The 23,940-nt window shown below is 41.5% G+C and overlaps 2 protein-coding genes and 1 long non-coding RNA gene across 5 annotated transcripts; all 3 read left to right on the top strand.

The window, feature by feature from the left end:
• The first annotated feature begins 7,859 nt into the window (after positions 1-7,859).
• On the top strand, positions 7,860-12,704 carry LOC147336890 (uncharacterized). The gene is made up of 3 exons (XR_015128655.1): positions 7,860-7,972; positions 10,241-10,346; positions 12,593-12,704. It is a non-coding gene; the product is annotated as an uncharacterized LOC147336890 (long non-coding RNA).
• A 440-nt stretch (positions 12,705-13,144) lies between these two features.
• Positions 13,145-16,548, top strand: LOC147336889 (uncharacterized; the record flags this gene model as incomplete). Its single annotated transcript, XM_086286239.1, has 3 exons — positions 13,145-13,693; positions 14,019-14,205; positions 16,436-16,548. Coding segments are annotated over 3 exons (849 nt in total), but the record flags the coding sequence as incomplete, so codon positions are not given.
• Positions 16,549-19,296: 2,748 nt separating this feature from the next.
• LOC147336888 (phospholipase D1-like) lies at positions 19,297-23,131 on the top strand. Of its 3 annotated transcripts, none has more exons than XM_086285675.1 (4): positions 19,297-19,547; positions 19,838-20,086; positions 20,510-20,603; positions 20,946-23,131. In XM_086285675.1, exons 1-3 carry the CDS (start codon positions 19,326-19,328, stop codon positions 20,561-20,563), a joined length of 525 nt encoding a protein of 174 aa, XP_086141801.1. In that variant the 5' UTR covers positions 19,297-19,325; the 3' UTR covers positions 20,564-20,603; positions 20,946-23,131. The 3 variants fall into 3 exon arrangements, with proteins under 3 accessions (XP_086141801.1, XP_086141800.1, XP_086141799.1); XM_086285674.1 differs by having other exon boundaries at positions 20,942-23,131; XM_086285673.1 differs by lacking the exon at positions 20,946-23,131 and having other exon boundaries at positions 20,510-20,775.
• Positions 23,132-23,940: the final 809 nt, after the last annotated feature.

Genomic DNA, 23,940 nt, shown 5'->3' with positions numbered 1-23,940 from the left:
CAAGGTAAATTCAAGATGGCTGACTCAGCTTTCCTGAGGGAGCGACAAGACTCCACCCACCAGAACGTCACTAATATATGCTTCTTAAACTTTTTGAGCTTTCCAAAAAAATTAGCTAAAAAATATTGAGCCCTATTCAATTAAAGCTGCATAAAAGCCAACAGAGCTCAATACTTTATAGTTTGCTCAACTACAAAACGACATTTGAGTGTTATGAGCTTATTAGTTATGAGCTAGGACAACTGTTAGGGATTACAGTGCATGTGCTTTTAGGTACACTGCAAAAAACGATTTTCAAGAAAGTAAAAAAAACCTTGTTTATGGACATTTTCTCTCATTTTTTGCCTAAAAAGAAAATATATTCTTAACAAGCAAGTTTTGGACAAGAAAATAAAGCTTATTCTAGGAAAGTATGTCTAACTTTTCCTTAAAAGGATATTTCAGCTCATCTTGAGCTTTATTTACCAGTTACAAGGCATGACAATGGTTTGGTTGAATTTCCAGAATAAAAACAAGATTATTTTTCTCATTTCAAGAGTAAGGGCACTTAAACAGCTGCTCAGTTTAAGAAATGTATTTATTGAAACTAAAGTTTAATATAATTGCTGTCAAGTTTGACACAATATGCAGTATATGAACAAAGGCAGGAACTAAAAGCATATGGTAAACATGAAATACAGGCCCATTTGAAAAACAGAAACAGCACAACTCATTCACTTTAGGCCATGTGAAACAGAATAATAGATCAGCATCAGTATATCTATACTATGGCAATGCTAAAATCACATTCAACTGTCAGAATTTATAGAAAAACAACAACTTCATTTTAAAAAATTGTCATAAAACTGTCCAAAACAATAACCTGAAAATACAGTTCATGCATGTAAAGCAGTGTACCTTTTATAAAACATATGTTGAGCTCACGTGTAGTCCAATTACATCACCCAGGTAATATTTCATGACTGCACATGTCATATCTTTGTGTGTGAAACTGTAATATGGAATGAAATCTCATATCATATCATTGTTGGCTGGCTTTCCACCACTGAATCGGTCCTGTATGCCCACATGTTACTCAGATTTCTGTTCACTGCTGATGAGGGTTCCCTCCTAGAACTGCAATTGAGATTAGTTGATTAATTGACTAGTTGCGGATAAGGAAATTAAATACAAGGTACACTGATAATTTCTAAATAATTCTAATGTCAGAAATATACTGCATTTTATAATTTACTCTAAAATATGCATGTTTTCAAGCTGAGTTTAATAAATGGATATTCATTTAATGCTCATTGCTATTTGGCAGCTTAACTGTAGTTTAAAAGCCTTGAAAAATCCTCAAAAACCTAAACTGAGAAATCTAAACTAAAGAACACGGGAAAATGTTGCAAAAACCTTACAACCTTGAACAAGGAACATAAGACATGAAACCATCAGGGAGGGAACACAGATGATAACACAGGAAAGAATACAGACGATCCGACAAAGAACACACTAAATATACACACACAAAAGGAAACGAGGAATTGGCGGACAGGCACGAAACACAGCTGACACTAATCAGATGAGAAGAGACCAGGAGGAAGAAAAACAGAATACACCGATGCAGGGCAGGGACTATCAAAGTAAAACAGGAATAAACACGAATATTGAACCAGGGACAATACACTGAAGACAAGGGAGGTATAGAGAACACCTAAACACTGGAAATAATTAACAAATAACCAGGAAACTAACTGACACAATGAATATTAATAAACACAAACAACCAAGGAGACTGCGGACCATGACAATCGGTTTATTTAAAACAAAAGTTTAAAAAAATACAAAATGTTGTTTTCTCTAGTAGAAGAAATTAAACACTATAAAGATTCTTTATAAATAGATAGCATTGTTGTGGATTATAAGGAATAAGCATTAACATATCTACTGTTAAGCTGTAAAAACAAGTAGACATCTAACATGAATATTTTATATGATTATTTTCAAAGATATCAAAGTATATAGTCAGTCTCACCTTGCAGATTTTTGTGTCCTAATCGATCCGCTGCATCGTCCATTGGCAAGGTGGTTGGAGTGTGTTCGAAGAATGTGATACCAAAATTAGCTGTAAACACGATATTCTTTGACACATCCATCTACAGTGGGGCAAAAAAGTATTTAGTCAGCCACCGATTGTGCAAGTTCCCCCACTTAAAATGATGACAGAGGTCAGTAATTTGCACCAGAGGTACACTTCAACTGTGAGAGACAGAATGTGAAAAAAAAATCCATGAATTCACATGGTAGGATTTGTAAAGAATTTATTCGTAAATTAGGGTGGTTTAAGACGGATCACACACCGCCACGGATGAAACACCTGCAGACTGCTCTAAAAAGAGCAGTCTGCAGGACGCAATTCGTTTAGGTGAATAAATTCGCCATCCCTCTGCCATGTTTCGGTGAGAAACAGAAAGTCCAGGCTTTTCCTTGTGAAGAGCTCATTCAGAGAGAAGGATTTGTTTGCGATGGAGCGGGCGTTCAAGAGCGCAATCCGATTAAAAGCTGGCAGCGCAGATTTCCCATCAGCTTGTCGGAGTGGAATTGACAGCAAATTGTCCCCGTGCGAGGTCTCCAGCAGCGCCACGGAACCGGCGGGGCCAACCACCGGTTGTGCAATGCGGGCTGTGAGGGCGCAGTGGTGGGGGGATAATCGGCAAAATCCAGAGCATCGGATGGGCAGGATCCACGCTGTAGTGGCTGCAAGTACGTGTTTCCAATCAAATCCGGAAGGGTAACTGGCAGCAGAAACCGGGGACGCCTCCAGACGAGTCGGGAGATCTCCGATCTGTAGGCTCGTCTGATGTGTACCTGGATGCCGGCCCTACAGCCTCTTTTCCTCGATTTCTTCTTGGAATTGCTTAGGGCACGTTTCGCCGGTAGCAAGAAGTAATCCGGTGAGGTGGAAGAGTGCACAAATGGTGGGGGGAAACTTTTTCTATAACTGTCCCAGTCATCATAAAGACGTTCCATAGACTCTTTGATGTGGAGCAAGGAAGAACGGTCATAAATCACAGCAGCATAGCTCCATATATTAAACGTCAGGGCTGATATAAAAGCATAAAATACAATACAGCGTAGGCAGGTAGACGTCAAGCCGAGCAAAGGCGCCATCTTCCTGATGTGTAGCAGGGTGTGAAATTAGCAAGTGTAGCAAGTTAGAAATATCCTGTCTCAGAGTGACGCTGAAAAACTAGTTCATGCATTTATTACTTCCAGGCTGGACGACTGTAATTCATTATTATCAGGATGTCCTAAAAACTCCCTGAAAAGCCTTCAGTTAATCCAAAATGCTGCAGCAAGAGTCCTGACAGGGACTAGAAAGAGAGAGCAGATTTCTCCTGTTTTGGCTTCCTGTTAAATCCAGAATTCAAAGTCCTGCTCCTCACATACAAGGTCTTAAATAATCAGGCCCCATCTTATCTTAATGACCTTGTAGTACCATATCACCCTATTAGAGCACTTCGCTCTCGCTCTGCAGGCCTACTTGTTGTTCCTAGAGTATTTAAAAGTAGAATGGGAGGGAGAGCCTTCAGTTTTCAGGCCCCTCTTCTGTGGAACCAGCTTCCAGTTTGGATTCAGGAGACAGACACTATCTCTGCTTTCAAGATTAGGCTTCAAACTTTCCTTTCTGCTAAAGCATATAGTTAGGGCTGGACCAGGAGACCCTGAATCCTCCCTGCAATAGACGTAGACTGCCGGGGGATTCCCATGATGCATTGAGTTTTTCCTTTCTAGTCACCTTTCTCACTCACTATGTATTAACAGACCTCTATGCATTGAATCATATCTGTTATTAACCTCTGTCTCTCTTCCACAGCATGTCTTTTATCCTGTCTTCCTTCTCTCACCCCAACCAATCACAGCGGATGGCCCCGCCCCTCCCTGAGCCTGGTTCTGCCGGAGGTTTCTTCCTGTTAAAAGGGAGTTTTTCCTTCCCACTGTCGCCAAAGTGCTTGCTCATAGGGGGTCATATGATTGTTGGGTTTTTCTCTGTATCTATGAAGCGCCTTGAGGCGACTGTTGTTGTGATTTGGCGCTATATAAATAAAATTGAATTGAATTGAATTGAATTGAAAGAGGTCGTACCTTCTCTTACTGATTTATGGTATAGGAGGACACCTGGTTAAGTATAAGAGCCCTTTGTTAGGGGGACCACTGGACTCGTAGCACCAGCTTTGGGGAGTCTTCACAGGGTCACATCTGGAACACACACACACATACCTTCACTATGCACAGACTGGTACTCTTTGTTCATACCTGTGTAAGACGTCATATGTTAATGAACTTGTGCATATTCATGTAAGCTCAATAAAGAGCAGTGTTACGAGGGAGCAGACGAGAGCGACTGAGGTCAAGTGAAGGAACGGCGCTGTCACAGTTCTCTCCCTCATGAATTGTCTGGTTCCAGCAGTGGGTCTGTGATAGACGACCCATCACCAGCTTTTTCCAGCTTTTTCCACTGGTTACCAGTACGTGGTAGAATCCACTTCCAGATCTGGTTGTCTTTAAATCTGTGAATGGATTGGCTCCATCTTATCTCTCTTTAACAAAAGAATCCAAGTGGAGCCCTCAGGTCTGCAGATAAGCAGCTTCTGACCAGAACTAGACGTAAAAACAGAGGTGAGCTTTATCGATGGCTGCAGCCAAACTCTGGAACAGTCGCCCTTCACATCAGGTCGTCACCAACACTCGACATTTTTAAAACCCGGTTGGAAACACATTTGTACTCTGTAGCTTTCAATCCTGACCAGTCTTTATAGTCATTACTGTGTATGTTTCCTATTTTCTCTCTACTCTGTGCAGCACTTTGGCTCAAGCTGTTTTTAAATGTGCTGATAAATAAATGTAGATTTCTTTGAATAAAACAGTGGAGCCGAGCTTTGAGCTCAGTGTGTAACAGTGTGTGTGTGAGAGCCATGTAATGTCCATGTGTGCATGCTGACTGTGCTGCTCTGACCCCCCTCCTCCTTTCAGGGTGGAGCCTGCTGGAGTCCGATGGTTGAGACCAGGTCTGAGGAAGTGTAAGTGTGTTTTTAATGGGATTCATGAAAACAAAGCAGCACACATTCAACCATCTTCATCATGTCAGGAGTCATCATCAAAGTGTCAATCAATGAACAGATGATGGATCAATAACTGCAGCTGGATTGTGTTTGTTCTCTCCATCAGATTCCTGTCAACTCACAATCGACACAAACACAGTGCACACAAACCTCCAACTGTCTGACAACAACAGGAAGATGACACGTGTGAAGGAGGTTCAGTCATATCCTGATCATCCAGACAGATTTGATTACTGGAAACAGCTGCTGTGTAGAAATGGTCTGACTGGTCGCTGTTACTGGGAGGTCGAGTGGAGAGGAGGCGTTTATATATCAGTGAGTTACAGAAGCATCAGAAGGAAAGGAGACAGAGTTGACTGTTTGTTTGGATGCAATGATCAGTCCTGGAGTCTGATCTGCTCTGATGATGGTCCTCATTCTGTCAGGCACAATAGCAGATCAACATCCATCTCCTCCTCCTCCTCCTCCTCCTCTGTCTCTAACAGAGCAGCAGTGTATGTGGACTGTCCTGCTGGCACTCTGTCCTTCTACAGAGTCTCCTCTGACACTCTGATCCACCTCCACACCTTCAACACCACATTCACTCAAACTCTTTATCCTGGGTTTTTGGTCTGGTCTCGTGGTTCCTCAGTGTCCCTGTGCTGAGTGGAGTGTAAAGAGTGTCTCCTGTTACAGAAACACTCTGACTGTTGAACAGATAGTTCAGTCTGTACATGTCTGTCTCTTTCACTCACAAACACGTTTTCAGATTCATGGATTCAATCAGTTGATGTTTGAAACTCTTCTAAATGATTCCTTGTAAACTTCTTCCTCTTCAGTCACAAACAAACAGGAAGTGATGTCACATGTGTTCCTGTCCACACAGCAGAATGAGTCTATTGCTGACAGTGATGTACAAACAGAGTGAGCATTTCTGAGGCCCAAAATAAACTGAGTAGTTCACTGAATGAATATGTCTGTGAAGGTTCTCAGTCATCCAGGTCATCGTAGTCAAAGGAGCTTGCAAAGAAAAGCGTCTGGACTTCTTTAAGTTGCTTGAAGACGTTTCACCTCTCATCCGAGAAGCTTCTTCAGTTCTAAGGTCAAATGGTGGAGAGTCCCAGATATAAACCTAGTGGGAGTGACCCCCCACAGAGGGACAAAAGGACCCCCTGATGATCCTCTAATCACCTGAGCCAAGGTGTGAAATTGGGTGTGGGTCCCAATCAGCCAGAGTTTCGGGTGTGTTCATTGTGAAACCTGGCCCCACCTTGTCATGCGAATTCCTGAGGTCAGATGGCCCAGGATGTGAGTGGGCGTTAAGGCGTCTGGGAAGGGATCTCAAAACTGGATTATAGATGGCAGAGAGTTGATGTCGTAAACCCCCGCCTCTGTTCAAAGATGGTCGCTCACAGTGGACATAGATGCTTCTTTCACTCCTCTTTCAAACCATCTGTCCTCTCTATCCAAAATGTGAACATTGGCATCCTCGAAAGAGTGTCCTTTATCCTTAAGATGCAGATGGACTGCTGAGTCTTGTCCTGTGGAGGTGGCTCTTCTGTGTTGTGCCATGCGCTTGTGAAGTGGCTGTTTGGTCTCTCCAATGTAGAGGTCTGAGCATTCCTCGCTGCACTGTACAGCATACACCACGTTGTTAAGTTTGTGTTTTGGCGTTTTGTCTTTCGGGTGAACCAGTTTTTGTCTCAGTGTGTTGCTGGGTCTGAAATACACTGGGATGTCATGCTTGGAGAAAACTCTCCTGAGTTTTTCTGATACACCGGCTACATAGGGGATGACAATGTTGTTGCGTCTGTCCTTCTTATCCTCCTTCGCTGGTGTCTGGTCTTCTTTTCTGTGCCTCTTTGCTGACTTTAAGAACGCCCATTTAGGATAGCCGCACGTTTTGAGTGCTTCCTTTACATGTGTGTGTTCCTTCTAGAATATCTGCCTCAGTCACTCTCCCTGATCCAGCTGAGTCAGCAGTGGGAAAAATCTGCTTTTCACAGGAACTTGGTAACAGCAATAAGAGAATACGTAGTTTATTCCAAGAAGATATCATGTCTCTCCCATATATAGAATATCTTACTGGAACCGACATGTTCCAGATATCACCTGGAAGACAGTCTGGATGATCCCATAAATATCTAATTGTGAACAAGGTGAAGGAAATCTCATATAAAATTCTTCATAAATGTTACCCAGCCAGTCACTATATGGTGACATTTAAAAGAGACATAAATACTAATTGAACTTTCTGTGGGGATCATCCAGAAACTGTGGCACATCTCTTTTGGTTCCTCTACACAGAGATTCTGGAAGAATTTAGCAGTTTTGTTATTGTCCATATTTTAAGGGAGTTTTCTTTACGATGGAAAATGTTTTATTCTTTTTCTTTAAGTTCCCCAGGAAGAATGATAAATGTTTTTTTATAAAATATTTGTTAATACTCTTAGCTATTTTATATCCATAAATGTAAGTTTATTAATAAAACACCATATTTCTGCCTTTTTATAAGGATATGAATTGTACATACAATCAATTTCAGACTCAACCAACAAAAAGCCTCTCAGAACAATATTTATATGTTGATTTTTTTCGCCTACTCATATCATAATTTTTTTACTCCTGGTTCTGTATGTTCATGTTCTGTTCTTTTGTAAACTTCATCTGTTTGTATGTTGTATACTCATTGTGTTTCAATAAAGTTCGATTTAAAAAAAGGTACGTTCTAAACGAAGCTTCAGACGTCACTGATCACGTGACTCTGGCCAAACGAATTAAGCCTCGACACGGTGCTTCTGAAGCAGCGCGTTGATCTTTCTGACACACGCACCGGAGCGTCAGCTTCAAGCGGACCATCACTACGTCTCACATCTAAAGGTGTCAAGGTAACTTTGAACTGAGTTCAGTCAATCTGGAGTTTTTCCAAGTTTTCTGTTGCTCTCTGTGAGAGAAGAGCGTTAAAGGCGGGGCTCTCCAGAGTCCAGCAAAACAGGAAACCACAGCTGGGTGTGTGTAAGTGTGCAAACCAATAGAATGCATCGTGGTGGGGGGGGCATCACGGGCAAGAAAAAAATAAAATAATCGGTCGTACCCATGCTTCCCCGATGTCATGCCAGCGCATATTGGGAAATTCGTAGGCACTGATCGGTTTTCTATCAGCCATTTGCTGGGAGTAAGGGCGCCCTCCGTTTGCGAGGTGCGCCTGCTGCTGGCGGCACAGGGAGGAGAGGGCAGGGAGTCTCTGGCTGGCTGGAGCGGCATCTAATAACCAACTCGCAAAACAAAATAAAAACAACACAACAAACAGATATTATGATACAGACTTATAATCTGCACCGATGTTTTTTCTAAATTCTATAAAGTGAGCGCGAGAGCCCTCGGTGCGCCTGCGCGCTGCTGAAGTCAAAGTAAACTTTATTGTCATCTCCGCTACAGACAGTCCAGCATATAGAGAGACGAGACGACGAGGCTGCAGTTACAGCGGTGCAAGTAAACAAACAATAAATATAAGAAGAGTAAGAAAATAAATCTACACTTTAGGACTCGGGGTAAAGGATCAATAACAATTTAAATTTATAATTTACAGTTTGATGATTTAAAGTCTCGCACAAACCGTCAAAAGGGGCGGGGCCAGCTGCTTCCAAGTAGAGCACATTTCATTTATAATGATGTAAATCCAAGCCCATCATGGATTCACGATCTGAATCCTGGGTTGTGTGAAATCCCAGAAATCAACCTTAGACAAAGTGAATCTGTGAACTAAGGTGTAGGTCTGTTAGGTTAATTGTGCTGATCCTCGGGTTGGGGGATTTGTGTTTGTACTGGAGCGCAAAATTCAAACCAATGGAAGATGGACAACAAAAGTTCAAAGCCATCAGGTGCTCAGGTTAGAAAAAAGAGAAAAGATGCAGGTAAGCAGACGTGTGATTGGATAATGGCAGCTCATCCTGAACCAATCAGACTAAACTCCAAACAATACATTATGTTACAGATTTTAATATTAATTAGTCATTGTTACTTGTTGATTTGTCCTTTTCTCATTGTGTGACGAATTATGACGACTGTTTGGTAGCTGTTATTGTCTCTCTCTCTCTCTTCATGTGTGTTTCTCTGGTGAAACAATAGTTTTGTGTTAATGTTAGGGCTGTACGATTTTGCATAAAATGAGAATCACCATTTTTTGGCTTAGAATTGAGATCATGATTCTCTCATAACAATAAATAAACATAAAACAACAAATGTCTCACGTTTTGTTGTTGCAGCAAAATGTTGTCCTGCTTGAAATTCCGTCTCCACCGTTGCTCGACGCTGCGTGTACAGAGCAGGTAGTGCAACAATAGAAAAATAGTTGCGGGACGGCACTGTGTAGCGTTTGTCTAGGGTGTAGATCGTTTTCCTAAATCCCTCGTTTTGCACAGTGTTGATGGAGCCATATCTTTGGTCAGGTGATAAGTGATAGCCTCCGTAATGTCTTTGTGCCTGCGGGAGTTCGACGTGTATAGGGAAGCGCTGTATAAGGTTCCTGTTATTGATGTTTGGGTGGTTGACCGGGACGGATTTTCTCCTGTCACTTTCTCGTCATCCCTGACGTGCTCTCCGTTGTTTTTTCCCTGCTAATTTTAGCATCACACGGCACAGCTTCTGTATCACGTGGTATAAGGCTCCGCCCTTGTCATTTGTTGAGCAGGAAGAGTGAGCGCTTGTTTTTATGCAGAGTACGTCCCGGATCAAAATGTGAAGTTTTACAAATCACCACTTCTTTAGTGAATATCATTTCAGTCTCAGACAATCTCGTTTCTCTTACAGAGGTTGAATGCACCTTCTGCGGATGGCGGTACCACACAGTGTGCGTGGACTTCCCCTGCACAGAAGGCAACTACAAATGCTGTGAATGCTAAATAAACAGAAACAAATGATCCCTGTTGTCTTTGCTTGATGATTGGTTTGAGTCTTGACAATCCACATTGCTGGTGTTGCATCTTTCAATGCCAGCAATGGCAGGTATCAGTGCTCAAACCTTTTGTGTTTGTTTCCAACAAGTTGCCCACCTCGGGAAACAAAAATGTGTTCTTTTACTTGTCAGATGAACATATGAGACACTTTGACTCTTCAGTGCAGTGTGGAGCCTAACAAAGATCTGTTTTGTGTCCCAGCTGATCAGCAGGAGGAGGAGAGTCTGACAGAGCAGCAGAGGAACATTTTCAGCTACTTGGACTCAGCTCAGCCACTACAGAGGAAACAATGAGCTCAACACAGAAGGTGACAGACAGAGCAGGACCATATGACCAAAGATATTTATCACCATATACATTTGAACATTTGCCATAACGATGTAGCTGACGATAGAATTGACACCAGACAAAATACTTTACAGCTGCACAACTTTATTAAAAACCCATCAATGTATTTTCACTGAAACAAGCAGCTGTTGTTTATGTGCATTAAAGTTATATAAAAATGTAACAGTGCAAATGCAAATTCCTCGCTGACAGTTTAACCAAAAGGCGTTTCCAGTGGAAACTGGCCGACACATCCTGAGCATAACCATGTATAATATCCACTAAACTTCAGAAGAGGTTATACAGTCGTGGCCAAAAGGTTTGAGAATTGCATAAATATTGGAACCTGGAGAAGTTGCTGCTTAAGGTTTTATAATAGCATTTTGCCTGCACTCCAGAATGTTATGAGGAGTGATCAGATGAACTGCATCGTCCTTCTTTGCCATGAAAATGAACTTAAGCCCCAAAAAGCCTTACCGCTGCATTTCATTGCTGTCATCAAAGGACCTGCTGAGACCATTTCAGTGATCGTCTTCTTAACTCAGGTGAGAATGTTGGCGAGCACGAGGCTGGAGATCATCATGGCTGTATCCCGATTCAGGTTCTGCAGCTTTAAAGTCCTCAAGGGCCGCGTACTCAAAGACCGCTAAGGCCGAAGTGCGAGGCTCGTACGCTCGTGAAATGGGACGTCTAGCCTCCGTCGCGCTGCCCAGGTTGCCTAGCAACCATGATACTAACAGCTGGAAACGTTTCATACAGCTTTGTTTGACAGAAATGAAGGAGAACATATTTAGTTCATTTGTTTCTACATGAGCTCTGTGTGATTTGATGAGTATCTGAGGCTGAGACCACAGGACTGTGAAACATGATTGTTGGGCTTCATTTCTGTGCTGAACAGTCGTTTAAGATTAGCTGTAAATAACAATTAGCTGATGTTGTTCATGAGACTAAAGTCATCACACTGTGGTAATGTAAATATAATATGGCCAATATTATAGTTATTATATTAATCACTTCACTCACAGACAAGTATCTGTGACAGTGTGTATATAGATGTATCATATATAAGAGACAAATATTGTTCGTTTAATATGTTGGTACTAAATTTGGCTCAGTGCTTACATATATGTGTAAAAAGCAAATGTAGGAGCTGTGATAACTGTGTCTAATAGAATGAAGAGTAGACTGATATATGAAATATTCCTTTATTGGGTGAGAAAATCAGACCATGTCATAACTGCTTTAAGTCACACAGAATAGATATCAGAGCCTTAAACAGGCTGACTTCTGCTAAATGGGTCAAACTGGGCAGAAAGTCTACAAACACATAACATCCTTATAGAATATGATGTAACACTATAGATCAACTTACCTCAGAATATATTAAATTCAATTTTATTTATAACGTTATAGGTTTTATGGAGAATCCATCCTTGTGTTTTAGTTGCAAATAAAGTTGGCAGTCATCGGCATAACAATGAAATGAGATCCCATGCCTTCTAAGGATAGAACCCAGAGGCAATAGATACAGTGAAAAGAGCAGTGGCCCTAAAATTGAGCCCTGTGGGACGCTGCATGACAGAGGAGCAGAAGACGATTCATAACCGAGAAGGCTGACAGAGAAATATTATTATTATTATTATTGATTGCTTATATTTGAACAATTGTGAAACCTCACTGTGGATGTAAGAGTGAAATTATGTGGATATCTTGAATCCACTTTATTGTGTAATATTTTATGTGAGTATTTGACGGAAGACGAGCAACATCTGTTGTGGAAGCTAACGGGGTTCCTTTAGAATAAACAAACATAGGATTTATTATCACTGAATAATTATGTATAAATCTATACAAATTATAGAAATATGTAATAGGAAACAACAAAATAATCTAAATTATAAAATAGTGTGTGTGTGTGTGTGTGTGTGTGTGTGTGTGTGTGTGTGTGTGTGTGTGTGTGTGTGTGTGTGTGTGTGTGTGTGTGTGTGTACACAATCAGGAGGGATGGGCATGATTTTAGTGTTTGAACAGTCATGAATTATCTTTAACAGCAGGTTGGATGTAATGTGTTAGAACTACCAGCAGGTGGGGATAAGAGACCTTTAAGGTGTTTGGTGCCACGCTCCACCTTCAGGTTTAAAACTAGTGTTAATGGAGTTTGAAGGTTGAGTTTGTTCCACGACTGCATTTCACTCACTGCCTCTGTTTGTATCTCTGTCACTGCAGGACCAACATGGAGCCAGAAGTCAGCGCTCTCAGGAGGCCGACAAACCTCACAGAAGAAAGGGAGAGAAAAAACACACCTGTGACGAGTGTGGGAAGGGTTTTACTGTGAGGGCTTCACTAAAACGGCATCAGGTCATCCACACTGGAGAGAGACCGTTCAGCTGTGACTTGTGTGGAAAGTCTTTTTCCTTGAAGGGTTCCCTAAAAACACACCAACTCATCCACAGTGGAGTTAAGGCATACAGCTGTGATCAGTGTGGCAGAGCTTTTACTCACAGTAGCAACTTACAGAGGCATCTAGTTACCCACTCTGGAATTAAGGCATACAGCTGTGACGAGTGTGGGATGGAGTTTACTGTGAGGGCTTCACTAAAACGGCATCAGGTCATCCACACTGGAGAGAGACCGTTCAGCTGTGACTTGTGTGGAAAGTCTTTTTCCTCGAAGGGTTCCCTAAAAAAACACCAACTCATCCACAGTGGAGTTAAAGCGTACAGCTGTTATCAGTGTGGCAGAGCTTTTACTCAAAGTAGCAGCTTACAGAGTCATCTAGTTACCCACTCTGGAATTAAGGCATACAGCTGTGACGAGTGTGGGAAGGGTTTTACTCTGAAGGCTTCACTAAAACAGCATCAGGTCATCCACACTGGAGAGAGACCGTTCAGCTGTGACTTGTGTGGAAAGTCTTTTTCCTTCAAGGTTTCCCTAAAAAGACACCAACTCATCCACAGTGGAGTTAAAGCGTACAGCTGTGATCAGTGTGGCAGAGCTTTTACTCACAGTAGCCACTTACAGAAGCATCTAGTTACCCACTCTGGAATTAAGGCATACAGCTGTGACATCTGTGGAAAAACTTTCAGCCAGAGAGGGAGCCGAAATGCACACCTACGCATTCACACCAGACATGATGTGTACTGCTGTGAACAGTGTGGCAAAGAGTTTACAACAGACGCAGACTTACAACGACACATGTTTACCCACACTGAGGAGAGACCTTATCAATGTGACCTGTGTGAGAAGACTTTTAAATCTCCACATCACCTGAGACAACACCAACAGATCCACACCAGAAAGAGACTCTACAAGTGCAGCTACTGTGAGGTATGTATTTATATTGTTATCTTGTCATTTTAGCCTGACTGTTTGGAACAACTCTGCTCATTAAACTGTGTTAGCATGTTAGCAATTCTACTGCATGGAAAAGCAGCTCTGAGTGATTATTCAGATTTTCCTTTCAGTTATGATTTTAGTATTACTGTAGTATTATGGTGGTAGTATTGTAGTTATTGCAGCCCAGTAAACTGAGTGTGTTAACTGAAACAGTCAAATGTAGTTGGACGTCTGCAGAGATGCTCTTTATTTCAGGCGACGTTCAGGATACAAATATTGAAGGACTGACTTACACTGTCTTTGTGTCTTTGTTTAGAAGCAGAGCGACACAGATGGATCCAGTTCTCAACCCTGTCATCACTGTGGTGGTGGGAAAGACTTTCATTGTGACCTCTGTGGAAAAACTTTCAGTTGGCAAAAGACCCTAAAAAGACATCAACGTAGACACACTGGAGACAAACTGAAATACTGCAAAGAATGTGGGAGAAGCTTCTCCACACCAAGTGAGTTAAAACGACATGAACTGATTCACAGTGGGGTTAAAAAGCACCTCTGTGATCAGTGTGGGTCATCCTTCACCACTGCAGGTCAGCTTAAATCACACAAAGGAGTCCACACAGGAGAGAAACCACACAAGTGCAGACACTGTGACAGAAGCTTCTCACAGTCAGGTCATCGTAACATTCATGAACGTGCACACATGGAAGGAAACTACAGCTGTGACCAGTGTGACAAGAGCTTCAGGAATCTCAGTTCATACTCTGCACACAAACGATCCCACGTTACTAATAAACTGTTTCACTGTTACCAATGTGCCCAAACATTCACCTCATTGTCTGCTCTGTGCAAACATCAGCGCGATCACTCAGGGCTGAAATCACTCCCATCACTGGATCATAGTGAATCTGAAGACACAGAAAGATCCTCTGGTTTCTGTGTCAGACTCAAAAAGCTTGAGATCAGGCTCCACAGAGTTCAGATAGAATCATTTAAACTTGTGTTGAACTGAACTGGTTGCTGGGCTGAACTTCTACATAATACAGATCTACATGGGATCTTCTTTTCTGTTTTTTACTGAGTCAGTTTTGTCCTTTTTTCTCTGTCCTGGTTTTGCTCGTCTGTAAATGATTGAAACTCAGTCAAATAGTTCATTGTTCTCCAGCAAAACGTTTTGGAAACTCATGTTTAACCTTTAAAACTCTGACATGTTTTAGCACACAAGGCTTCATCAGGGAGTTCACTCATGATTGGACCATGAGAACAAAGGTTTTTAGTTCTTTCAAAGAGAGTCTTGGAGATGTTTGATGTTTCTGTTTTTCTGAAACCACCTGAAAGAAAAACTATTTTTCTTGCTTTATGTAGTGTGGAAGTTTTTAATGTTTCTTCATCTGTGATGTTCTTGAATGTGTTCACGTGAAGATGGTACAAATAAACTGTCCTTTCAGCTTTAGCTCCTAATTTATTCATTATTTATGGATGTAGCACAGCAGCCGTCTCTTGATTAACACATGGAGGGCTCGGGATCTGATGGTGTCGTCTCCCTAATTTGCCCACTCAGTAAATCTCACTCATGGCCAAGAAATTGAAATAAACCTTGTTTCCCTGCTGGATAGTGATCCACTGTAACTCTGCTCCTCCTTCCTGTTTAGGATTTCTGTGGCTGAAGTAAAATTCCCTCCATCCATCACTTATCCCAGCTAACCCAAAGTGAAATAAAGTTTTGCTCGTCTTAAAAAAGCATTACAATAATGGGCATTACCAATGCAAACTGAATGATACAGAAGATGAAAGAAGAGACTTTGATCAGTTAATAAAGCTCATGATCTGGATTCATTGTGGCTGCTACACAGATACTTCTGGGTCACTTCTCTCAGTTAGGAACCTTCCTCACCAAACTGACTGTTGGACCACACCCCTGGTTTCATGAGAAATTGTTTCAGCCATGATTTCTCTTCCTGTATTTCAGAGTAAAGACTGAAGTGACAAATGGAAGCATGTTTAAAAAACACAATGTGAGAGAGACGTTGAGGTCCTTAGAAGTTACCCTGGGTTTTTCTGTCACCCTGCTAGATGTTACACACCTTGTTATTGGACTGATTTCTACTGCTGGACTACTCCTGCGGAGAGTAACAATACTCTTACTAATTAGCTCCCTTTCACACCTTTGGGGATATTTATTTTTGTGTTTGCAGCGCTGTGAGCCAGAACAGCGAGAGAAAAATCTGCAACAGCGACGAGCCGAATGCTTACGTGAATCGCAGCAGCTGCACATGTGCTACGCTGAATTAGAGGATATCTTTGCTCTGGATTTCTATTTCTACTTTTTCATTTCTATATGATTCTTCTTGCATCTAAACAAAGATGATTCAATTTGCTAAATGTTGATGGCTCTTCGTGCTCAGGTGTAAATGAGACGTAATATTTGCTCTTGGTTTGGTTCTCCTGTACAGAACCTTGCAGTACAACAGAAACCTAAAAACATTATTTGTAGTTGTTATTCTTAGTTGTTCTGCTGCCTAAATACCACAGGGTCTAAATTGGTGAGCGTGTTTGCCACTATATTTGCCCTGAATGTAGATGCAGAAACTCTTGCTCTGTATTTGAGAGAGAAACTTAAAAGAGATGTGACCTGTCAAAAAATTGCTAGTAAACGTAGCAGGTTCAGCTCTTTCAAGGTTACTGCTGAATGTAATGATGTGGGTGAAATGTACAATCCTGAACTCTGGCCTGAAGGGGCTCTGGTCCGGCGTTTTTATGAACCTCGTAAGCCCGGTACGGTGGTGCCAAGCTCAGTGGATCCAGCAGGGGAGATAACTGCGCCTTCTGGTACCAACGTATCAACATGAAGATGTATATTAGGATATTATCTTACAACTGTTGTGGTCTACGTTTGGGACAGAGTGCAGGGGACAAAGCTCGACGAATTGTTGTGGACAGTCTGCTTGCAGAATGTGACATTTATGCTTGCAGGAGACATGGTTGTCCAAACAGGACCTGGGAAAACTTAACTGTCTAAATGCAAGTTTTTTGGGAGTGGGGGAATCAACAACTGATCTCAGCACAGCTATAGTCAGAGGCAGAATACCTGGAGGGGTTTCTGTGCTTTGGGACAAAAAAATAGACCCTGTGATAAAGCCCATTAGACTGGATGTAGACTGGTGTATTGGTATACAATATACACAGAACAATAGTAGTTTTATCATTCTTAATATTTATACTCCCTATGAATCTTGTCAAAATGAGCAAGAATACCTCAGTAGGCTGGCTTTTATTAATGCATTTATTCAAGACAACGATACTTACAGTATATATGTTTTGGGTGATTTTAATGCTGATCTCACAGACAGCAGTTCTCAGTTTGCTGACCACTTAACTCACTTCTGTCAAGTTAATAATCTTATCTTGTCTACCAAAGTGTTACTGCCTGCAGACAGCTATACATACATAAGTGAAGCCTGGCATAGTACATCATGGCTGGACCACTGTATCTGTACAGCTGATGGACATGCAGCTTTAGCAAACATGACTATCAGGTATGAGGTAACTGTGTCAGATCATATACCTTTTGGTTTTACTATGAATGTGGAACAAATGCCAGCAACAACTGGAAACAATATTGCTACCAGTGTAAAATTAGACTGTTCAGCTTGTAGTGAAGATGATTTCTTAGCTTATCATAGTAATACCGATATACATCTGAACAACATTTCTTTGCCCAAAGAAGCTATTTTGTGCAAGGATGTCAACTGTAAGAATGCTGTGCATAAACATTTACTCTGCTCCATGTATGATGATATAGTGACTGCTCTGCATGAAAGTGGTACACTGCTTGATAAACAATATAAGCATAAGAAACCTAACATCAGACCTGGCTGGAAAGAACATGTATCCATGTACCATGATGAAGCTCGCATAGCTTATAAATGTTGGGTCATGGCTGGAAGACCTAAACAAGGCCCAGAATTTGAACAGAAAAAATGTGCGAATGCCAGATATAAGTACGCTGTTCGCTTTATAACTAAAAATGAGCAAATGCTGAGAGCAGATTCTTTGGAAAATGCTGTGTAATAATATGGCAGATTTTTGGAAAGAGGTGAAAGCTCTTAATAACTGTAAACCATCTCTACCATCAACTGTTGAAGGTGTTTCTGGGGCAGATAACATTGCAGTGTCATGGAGACAGCATTACAGTGCGTTGTTTAACTGTATAAAAAGTGATCCATATGAGGACAATCTTGACATGAGTAATGACACAATAAGTGTAAGGACACGTGAAGTATATGAAGCCATTCATAGGTTGTCTGATAATAAATCCTCTGGTTTGGATCACATTACTGCAGAACATTTAAAACATGCTAGTTTAAGGCTAGCTCCTCTTTTAGCGCTCTGTTTCATTTATTGATTTATTTTAAGTAATTGTGTTTTATGTATATTATGGTTTTATATTTTTACAAATGCTTTATATACTTATTTATATACATATATTTAATGGTTTATACCTTGTGTTGTGTCAAGTCAAGTCAAGTCAACTTTATTTGTCAGTTCTGCCACATGTACAGGACATACACAGAATAGAAATTGCGTTACTCTCAAACCCTGTGTGTGTGTGTGTGTGTGTGTGTGTGTGTGTGTGTGTGTGTGTGTGTGTGTGTGTGTGTGTGTGTGTGGGAGTTGTGTGTTTTTTTTCTTGTCTTGTTTTTATGGACATGAAGTCTGCCACTAAAGATTGAATTGAATTGATTATGAAGTTATTGAGCTGCACATACTTTACGACCTGCTTAAGTTCGAGGTCACAGTGTCTGTAGAGCAGCTGGAACATAATGAAGTCTACAAGGTTAAAGTTTTCTCTTCAGTTATTGTTCTTTCTGCTGCTTGGTTTGATGGATCTGAGAGATTTTGTTTTTATTATTGTTATTATAATTATCATTAATATTTTACTCTCTAGAAGCTTTAAAATAGTGTTTGAAAAAATTGATTTAAGAATTGAACAGAAACATCTGTCCTTCTGAAAATCGCCCAAAGGCACGGAGACAAAGTCAAAGGATGCAACCTGTAACTTTCTCTTCCTTCATTTCAGCCTGTGTTTAGTTTCTGTTCCCGTGTCCCACGTTTCATTGTTTCATGTCGAGTCAGCCCTGTCTCTCTGTTTCCTGTGTCTCCCCAGTCAGCCCCGCCTCCCTCGGGCACTCATGTGTGATACAGAGTAATAAACCTGACTACATTTGCTACACTCTCTTTATTACCTGTTACTTTAAAATTCATACACTAATTATGTCTGCCCATCTCTCTAATGTGAAGGTCAAAGGTCAACATCCCAGTGACATAAGAATAATCCCAAAGGGGCAAAGGCAGCGGTTAATTTAGCACATTTAGCATTAAGGGTACAGCAAGGATATACTTTTACTTATTGTGGCAGGGGTGTGGTCTCTGGCCTGCTGCAGTGGAGGCTGGTGGCGGGACGTTGGACGGCACAGGTGAGGGTGATGGAGCTCATGACTCTCCCCTTTATAGTGACGGAGGAGACTGGCGTGGGGGAAGCGTGTAGTGGAGGAAGCCGAGGAGAGAGCTGGTTTCTGGCTACAAAGATGGCGTCAAACCAGAAAAGATTGCTCGTGGTCAAATAATGTGTCAATCACCTGTGAATCAAACTGTGTGTGGCTCAGTTCATGTCACAGTGTTGTTTAGTATATCTTCACTTGTCTCACTCTCCTTCTGTTCTGTCCCTCAGGACGATCCTCAGCGCTTACACAGATCCTCCATCGATGTTTTGGATCCAATCAGTGATCAGTTCTACGAGGAGGCCTGGATGTTCACCAGCGCTCGCTACACCTCCATCTACCAGAAGGTGAGTGTACTCCTTTGTACTCAGATTAACATTTTACTTCTTAAAATACATTTTCATATATGAGCTTTCTATTATTTCATGGGCCATTTAATCAATATTAAAATTACAAGCATATCAACAAAGGTGAAGCTGGTTTGTTCCACTTGCTGTCACACAGTCATGGAGGAATACAATAAATACATAATCAGTCATAGATCCTGAACAATGACATTAAAAGAAAGTCTGTGGCTCTAAAAACTAAACAGTATAAAGACATGCTCCAAGCTGCTGTTTCTCTCCTACTCCTCTAGGTTTTCCACTGTCGGCCATCCAGCGATGCTGGAGGGCTACCTGGCCAATGCTGGCCTACACAAAGAGGTCCCGGCTCGGAGGAGCTGAAGAAGATCCTTGCCTTCCTCGTCAGTTTCCTCTTCAGTTCCTATCCCAACAAAACCTTCTTGCACCTATTAGCTCCAAAGAGGCTATGGTGCCCGTGGAGGTCTGGACCTGAGGCCTGTGCTCATCACGTGGATAGAAAACACTCTGACACCATTCTGGAGGTCTGATGGGACTCTGACCAAAACACAGATGAAATAAAACTTGTGGCTGGAGCTTTTAAAATGACTTTTTCACCTCATAGATTAATGCTCATGATTGCATGTTAGCAAGACAGCATCTCCCCAAGGTGAAACTCTCAGGAGACATTTACTCTTAAACTGTAATCTGGTTGAGACTACTTGAGGAGATCTTAGTAGCGAGTATGTGGATTTAGTCTCTTCACCAACAGCAGACAGACCCATGCCAAGAAAGCAGACATGTTCTCAAAGAAAGCCGAGAGCAGAGATTGGAAAAAGCTCAAAAGAAAAAGCTGCAGCTTCAGACGACTATCTGCCTGTAAGGCTGAAAAAGTCCAGTTACGCTCTATTTTGGAAAAGCTCCCAGTTTTGGTAACCTGGACTTTTATTTCCCCTCTTCTGCTACAGATGTTGACTGTGACCTCAGAGGCCAACTGGACCACACAGCTGCAGCAGGAGTGAGGGAGAGGAGTCTTCATCCAGCTTCAAAGAAAACATCCAGGTAAAGTGACGTGGATCAGCGGATAAAGCCGTCTCCACTTTCAAAGGAGATCCTCTGAGAGAGAGACTCTCTGAGCCATTTTAGCCTCAAATTATAGGACTTTATAGTACAGCAACACTTTTAAAGGACAAAAATAACATAAACTGTGACTGTAATACAAACAAAGTATTGCATGTGTTTTTAAAACTGCTCCTCCGATGGGCAGGATATCACTATTAGACTGTCCCACCAGCCAACTTCAACAAGAGAGCACAGCAGCATTCAGTGATCAGCACAGATGTTCCTCTAACACTCAGCATCTGATCCCTGTTGGTCTGTGTGCTTCTGCTTTTGCTCAGTTAGAAACCCTGCAGCAACCCGACCCAAAACTGTGTCTTCTTGTTGGCCTCAACGTTGAAGTGTCAAATGTCCAACATCTGGAAAGGAAACCACGCCAGTGTACTGTGATGTTTCACCAACATGTGGCAGACGCTGGTCCTGCCTTTCATGCTGACATCAGCAGAGAGCCCCGCCTACCTCAAAGCCTCCCCTGTCATGTATTGATCAGGATGATTATGAAGATGAGCGAGTGCAAATAAGACTGTAAAAGTCCACGAGCAGAATGTTTGGATGCTTTCTAATGATTCATGAATATCATGAGAGTGTTTGTGTGTTTTGTCTTTTCTTTGCTGACGTTTGTTACTAACAAAGACAATTTACGCTCTGTGTGTGTTTTCATCCTTACCAGCCGCACTCTAACTGCAATGAAGGAAACAAACTGTAGAAATGGTCGACTCAGTGACTTCATAAAATATTGAAGTGGTTCAGGTAGAGCCAGTTTTTAAATGACCATGAACACTGAGCGTATTGTATCTGTACAGCATGTTTTTCTATTAGACAGATTTGTAACAGAGGCCTTGCTCTCAGTAAGTTTGAAATCCTTTTCTGATTTATTTTGTAATCTCTGATCTTTGTGTATCCTGCTCAGTTTGCATGCTGCCTGTAGGAGTTTCTGTCTTTGTATTTGAAGATAATTCATTGAATATACTCAGCTGCTTCCCTTTGGTGCCTCACACATCACTGAAGTTTTTCAGTGTCCAGTTATTTGTTTTTAATAGCTGTTTGAATTCTCTGTATGTTTGACCCTGTAGACTGTTTAATGGACTGCTCGTCTTCCTGTTTGTAACCACTGCCTGTTTAGGACTAAAGATTTGGATTTTTGACTTTAACACAGCCTCTGCGTGTCGTCCCTTTGTGTCCTCGTCCTCTGTGAATGTGTCACAGATGTTTCCATGATAATAACACAGCTTTCCCACAGTGGCTTGCAGCAGCATTTATTCACAGCACATTTGAGAAAGGTTCAGATTAACTCGATGAGTTTATATTCAGAATGATTCTGACAGTGGGCCACTGTGAATTGTGATCTTTCATCAGGTCAATGTTTAAGTTCAGTATTTCAAAGCAGGAGCTATGAACAGTCATCATGTTGGCATTAGAATTATTATTATTAATCATTATTAATAATGTCGTTACTCATGTATAACTTTGATTAGTATACATGAATTTTATCAATAGTAAAAATAATGAATAATTCATGTATAACTTTTATTGTGTTTTGCATATTAATTATATTTAAATAGAGATGTTGACCCTGTCTCTACAGTAGCATCAGTGTAACATACATTATTGGTCCAAGCTGTCATAAATGGGGAGCCTGATCCTTTATTATGAAAACATGACGAGTATTTTTCTTGTCAGTTGGGAAGAAGTTGGTCTTTTTTTCCTTCTTTTTGCTCAGTTTGTCTTTTCTTTGATAATTGAAACTCTGATCAAACCTACTCATGTTCACAGCATGTAAAAGCAGCTGACAGTCCGTGGCATTGTTGTTTGTAGAGGTGCAGTGTAGTGGGAGCATAAATCAAAAGAAAACAGTAACATTTATGTAATAAAACATCTGAATGAAAATGAACAGGCCCTTTATGAACTTCAAAGGGATCTGAAAACAACACTTTTTAAAAGAGTATCTTGGGGTGTAGGTGGTCAAAATAGAAAACTGAGCTGAGACTCTAAGTTCAATCCATCCATTCGTTTTTACTTAGGAGGAAGAAATGTCAGGCTGGTGCAGGCTGGTTAGGTGCATGTGGTTATCTTTACCTAAATGAGTTCACTTTGTGGCTGCCAGGTTGGGCAGAAGTACCTGTCCCCTGTTAGGCTTAGCAAGGTTCTCCAGGAGTTTCTCCATGGGTAGAGCTTCTAGCTCCTCCAGCACATCTGTGGCCGTGCAGGCTGCCACTTTCTTGGTTGCTCTTTTTACCCCACTGGTGGATGAGCTGCAATGGTCTCCATTTGTCCCATATGTGTTTACTACTTCTTCTTTTGCATATTAAACACATTATTCTGTTTCTATGTATTTGCTATGATTTGCTATTTGTTAAGTAACATTGCTTCACTCACTATGCCGGGTTTGTGTGTGGAAGCATTCAGTTGCTGGCAAATCAAACATTCTGCAAATGAAGCTGAATACTCAGTTACATGTTTCTTTACATCTTATTATGTTACAGATTAAGTCATTTGTTCTTACTTTGTTTGTCTTTTCAGTCTTCATGAGGGTCAGGTGTGGGGAAACGCCCGCCCGGCATTTCCTCATTTTAAAGTCCTGCTGATGTCAAACATGACAGAGGCGTGGAGGAGGCCATTGCTCTGCACTGCATCATCCATCAGCAGGTCCTTTGCAGCAAATGCCTGAAGTTTCACAATGTGATGTCTATTGTTGTGAAATGCATCAACCAAATCAGATCCAGGGGCTTAAAGCACCGAAGGTTCTGTGCTTTTTTAGAGGAAATGGAGTCAGAATATGGGGATGTGCTCGACTTCACTGAGGTACGTTGGCTCAGCAGGGGAAATGTATTAAAGAGACTTTTTTAGTTGAGAGCAGAAGTGAAGCCTTCATGGAGAAGGATGGAGTTAGTGTTCCTGTGCTAACTGATCCCAAATGGCTCATGGACTCAGCTTTTCTTGTTGATATGACACATGAGCTTAATGTACTGAACAAGACGTTACAAGGCCAGGGGCAACTTGTCAGTGCTGCCTATGACAACGTGAGAGCATTCTCCACAAAACTGGCGCTCTGGAAAGCTCAGCTCTCTCAGACAAACCTTTGCCACTTCCCAGCATGCAAGGCACTCGTGGATGCAGGCACACCATTCAGTGCTGACGAGTATGTTGATGTCATTTTGAGGCTACAGGAGGAATTTGATCACAGATTTGCTGACTTCAAGACACACAGAGCCACCTTTCACATTTTTGCGGACCCCTTCTCCTTTGATGTGCAAGATGCCCCTTCTGTGCTTCAAATGGA

The sequence above is a fragment of the Aulonocara sp. 'chitande type north' Nkhata Bay genome, linkage group LG3 (assembly GCF_057382095.1).
Source record: "Aulonocara sp. 'chitande type north' Nkhata Bay isolate Kocher_YH1m ecotype deep benthic linkage group LG3, A_spYH_male_GT1.1, whole genome shotgun sequence".
NCBI classification, from domain to species: Eukaryota; Metazoa; Chordata; class Actinopteri; order Cichliformes; family Cichlidae; genus Aulonocara; species Aulonocara sp. 'chitande type north' Nkhata Bay.
Note: the sequence above shows the minus strand (reverse complement) of the source record. Positions and strands in the feature narration are given on the sequence as shown.

What these genes read in the sequence shown, in the direction of transcription:
- LOC147336888 (XM_086285675.1), top strand. Translation starts at nt 19,326, where the DNA reads ATGTGTCAATCACCTGTGAATCAAACTGTGTGTGGCTCAGTTCATGTC. An exon ending in ACACCTCCATCTACCAGAAG is followed by an intron (nt 19,548 to 19,837) that starts GTGAGTGTACTC and finishes CTACTCCTCTAG; the next exon opens with GTTTTCCACTGTCGGCCATC. An exon ending in ACTCTGACACCATTCTGGAG is followed by an intron (nt 20,087 to 20,509) that starts GTCTGATGGGAC and finishes CTTCTGCTACAG; the next exon opens with ATGTTGACTGTGACCTCAGA.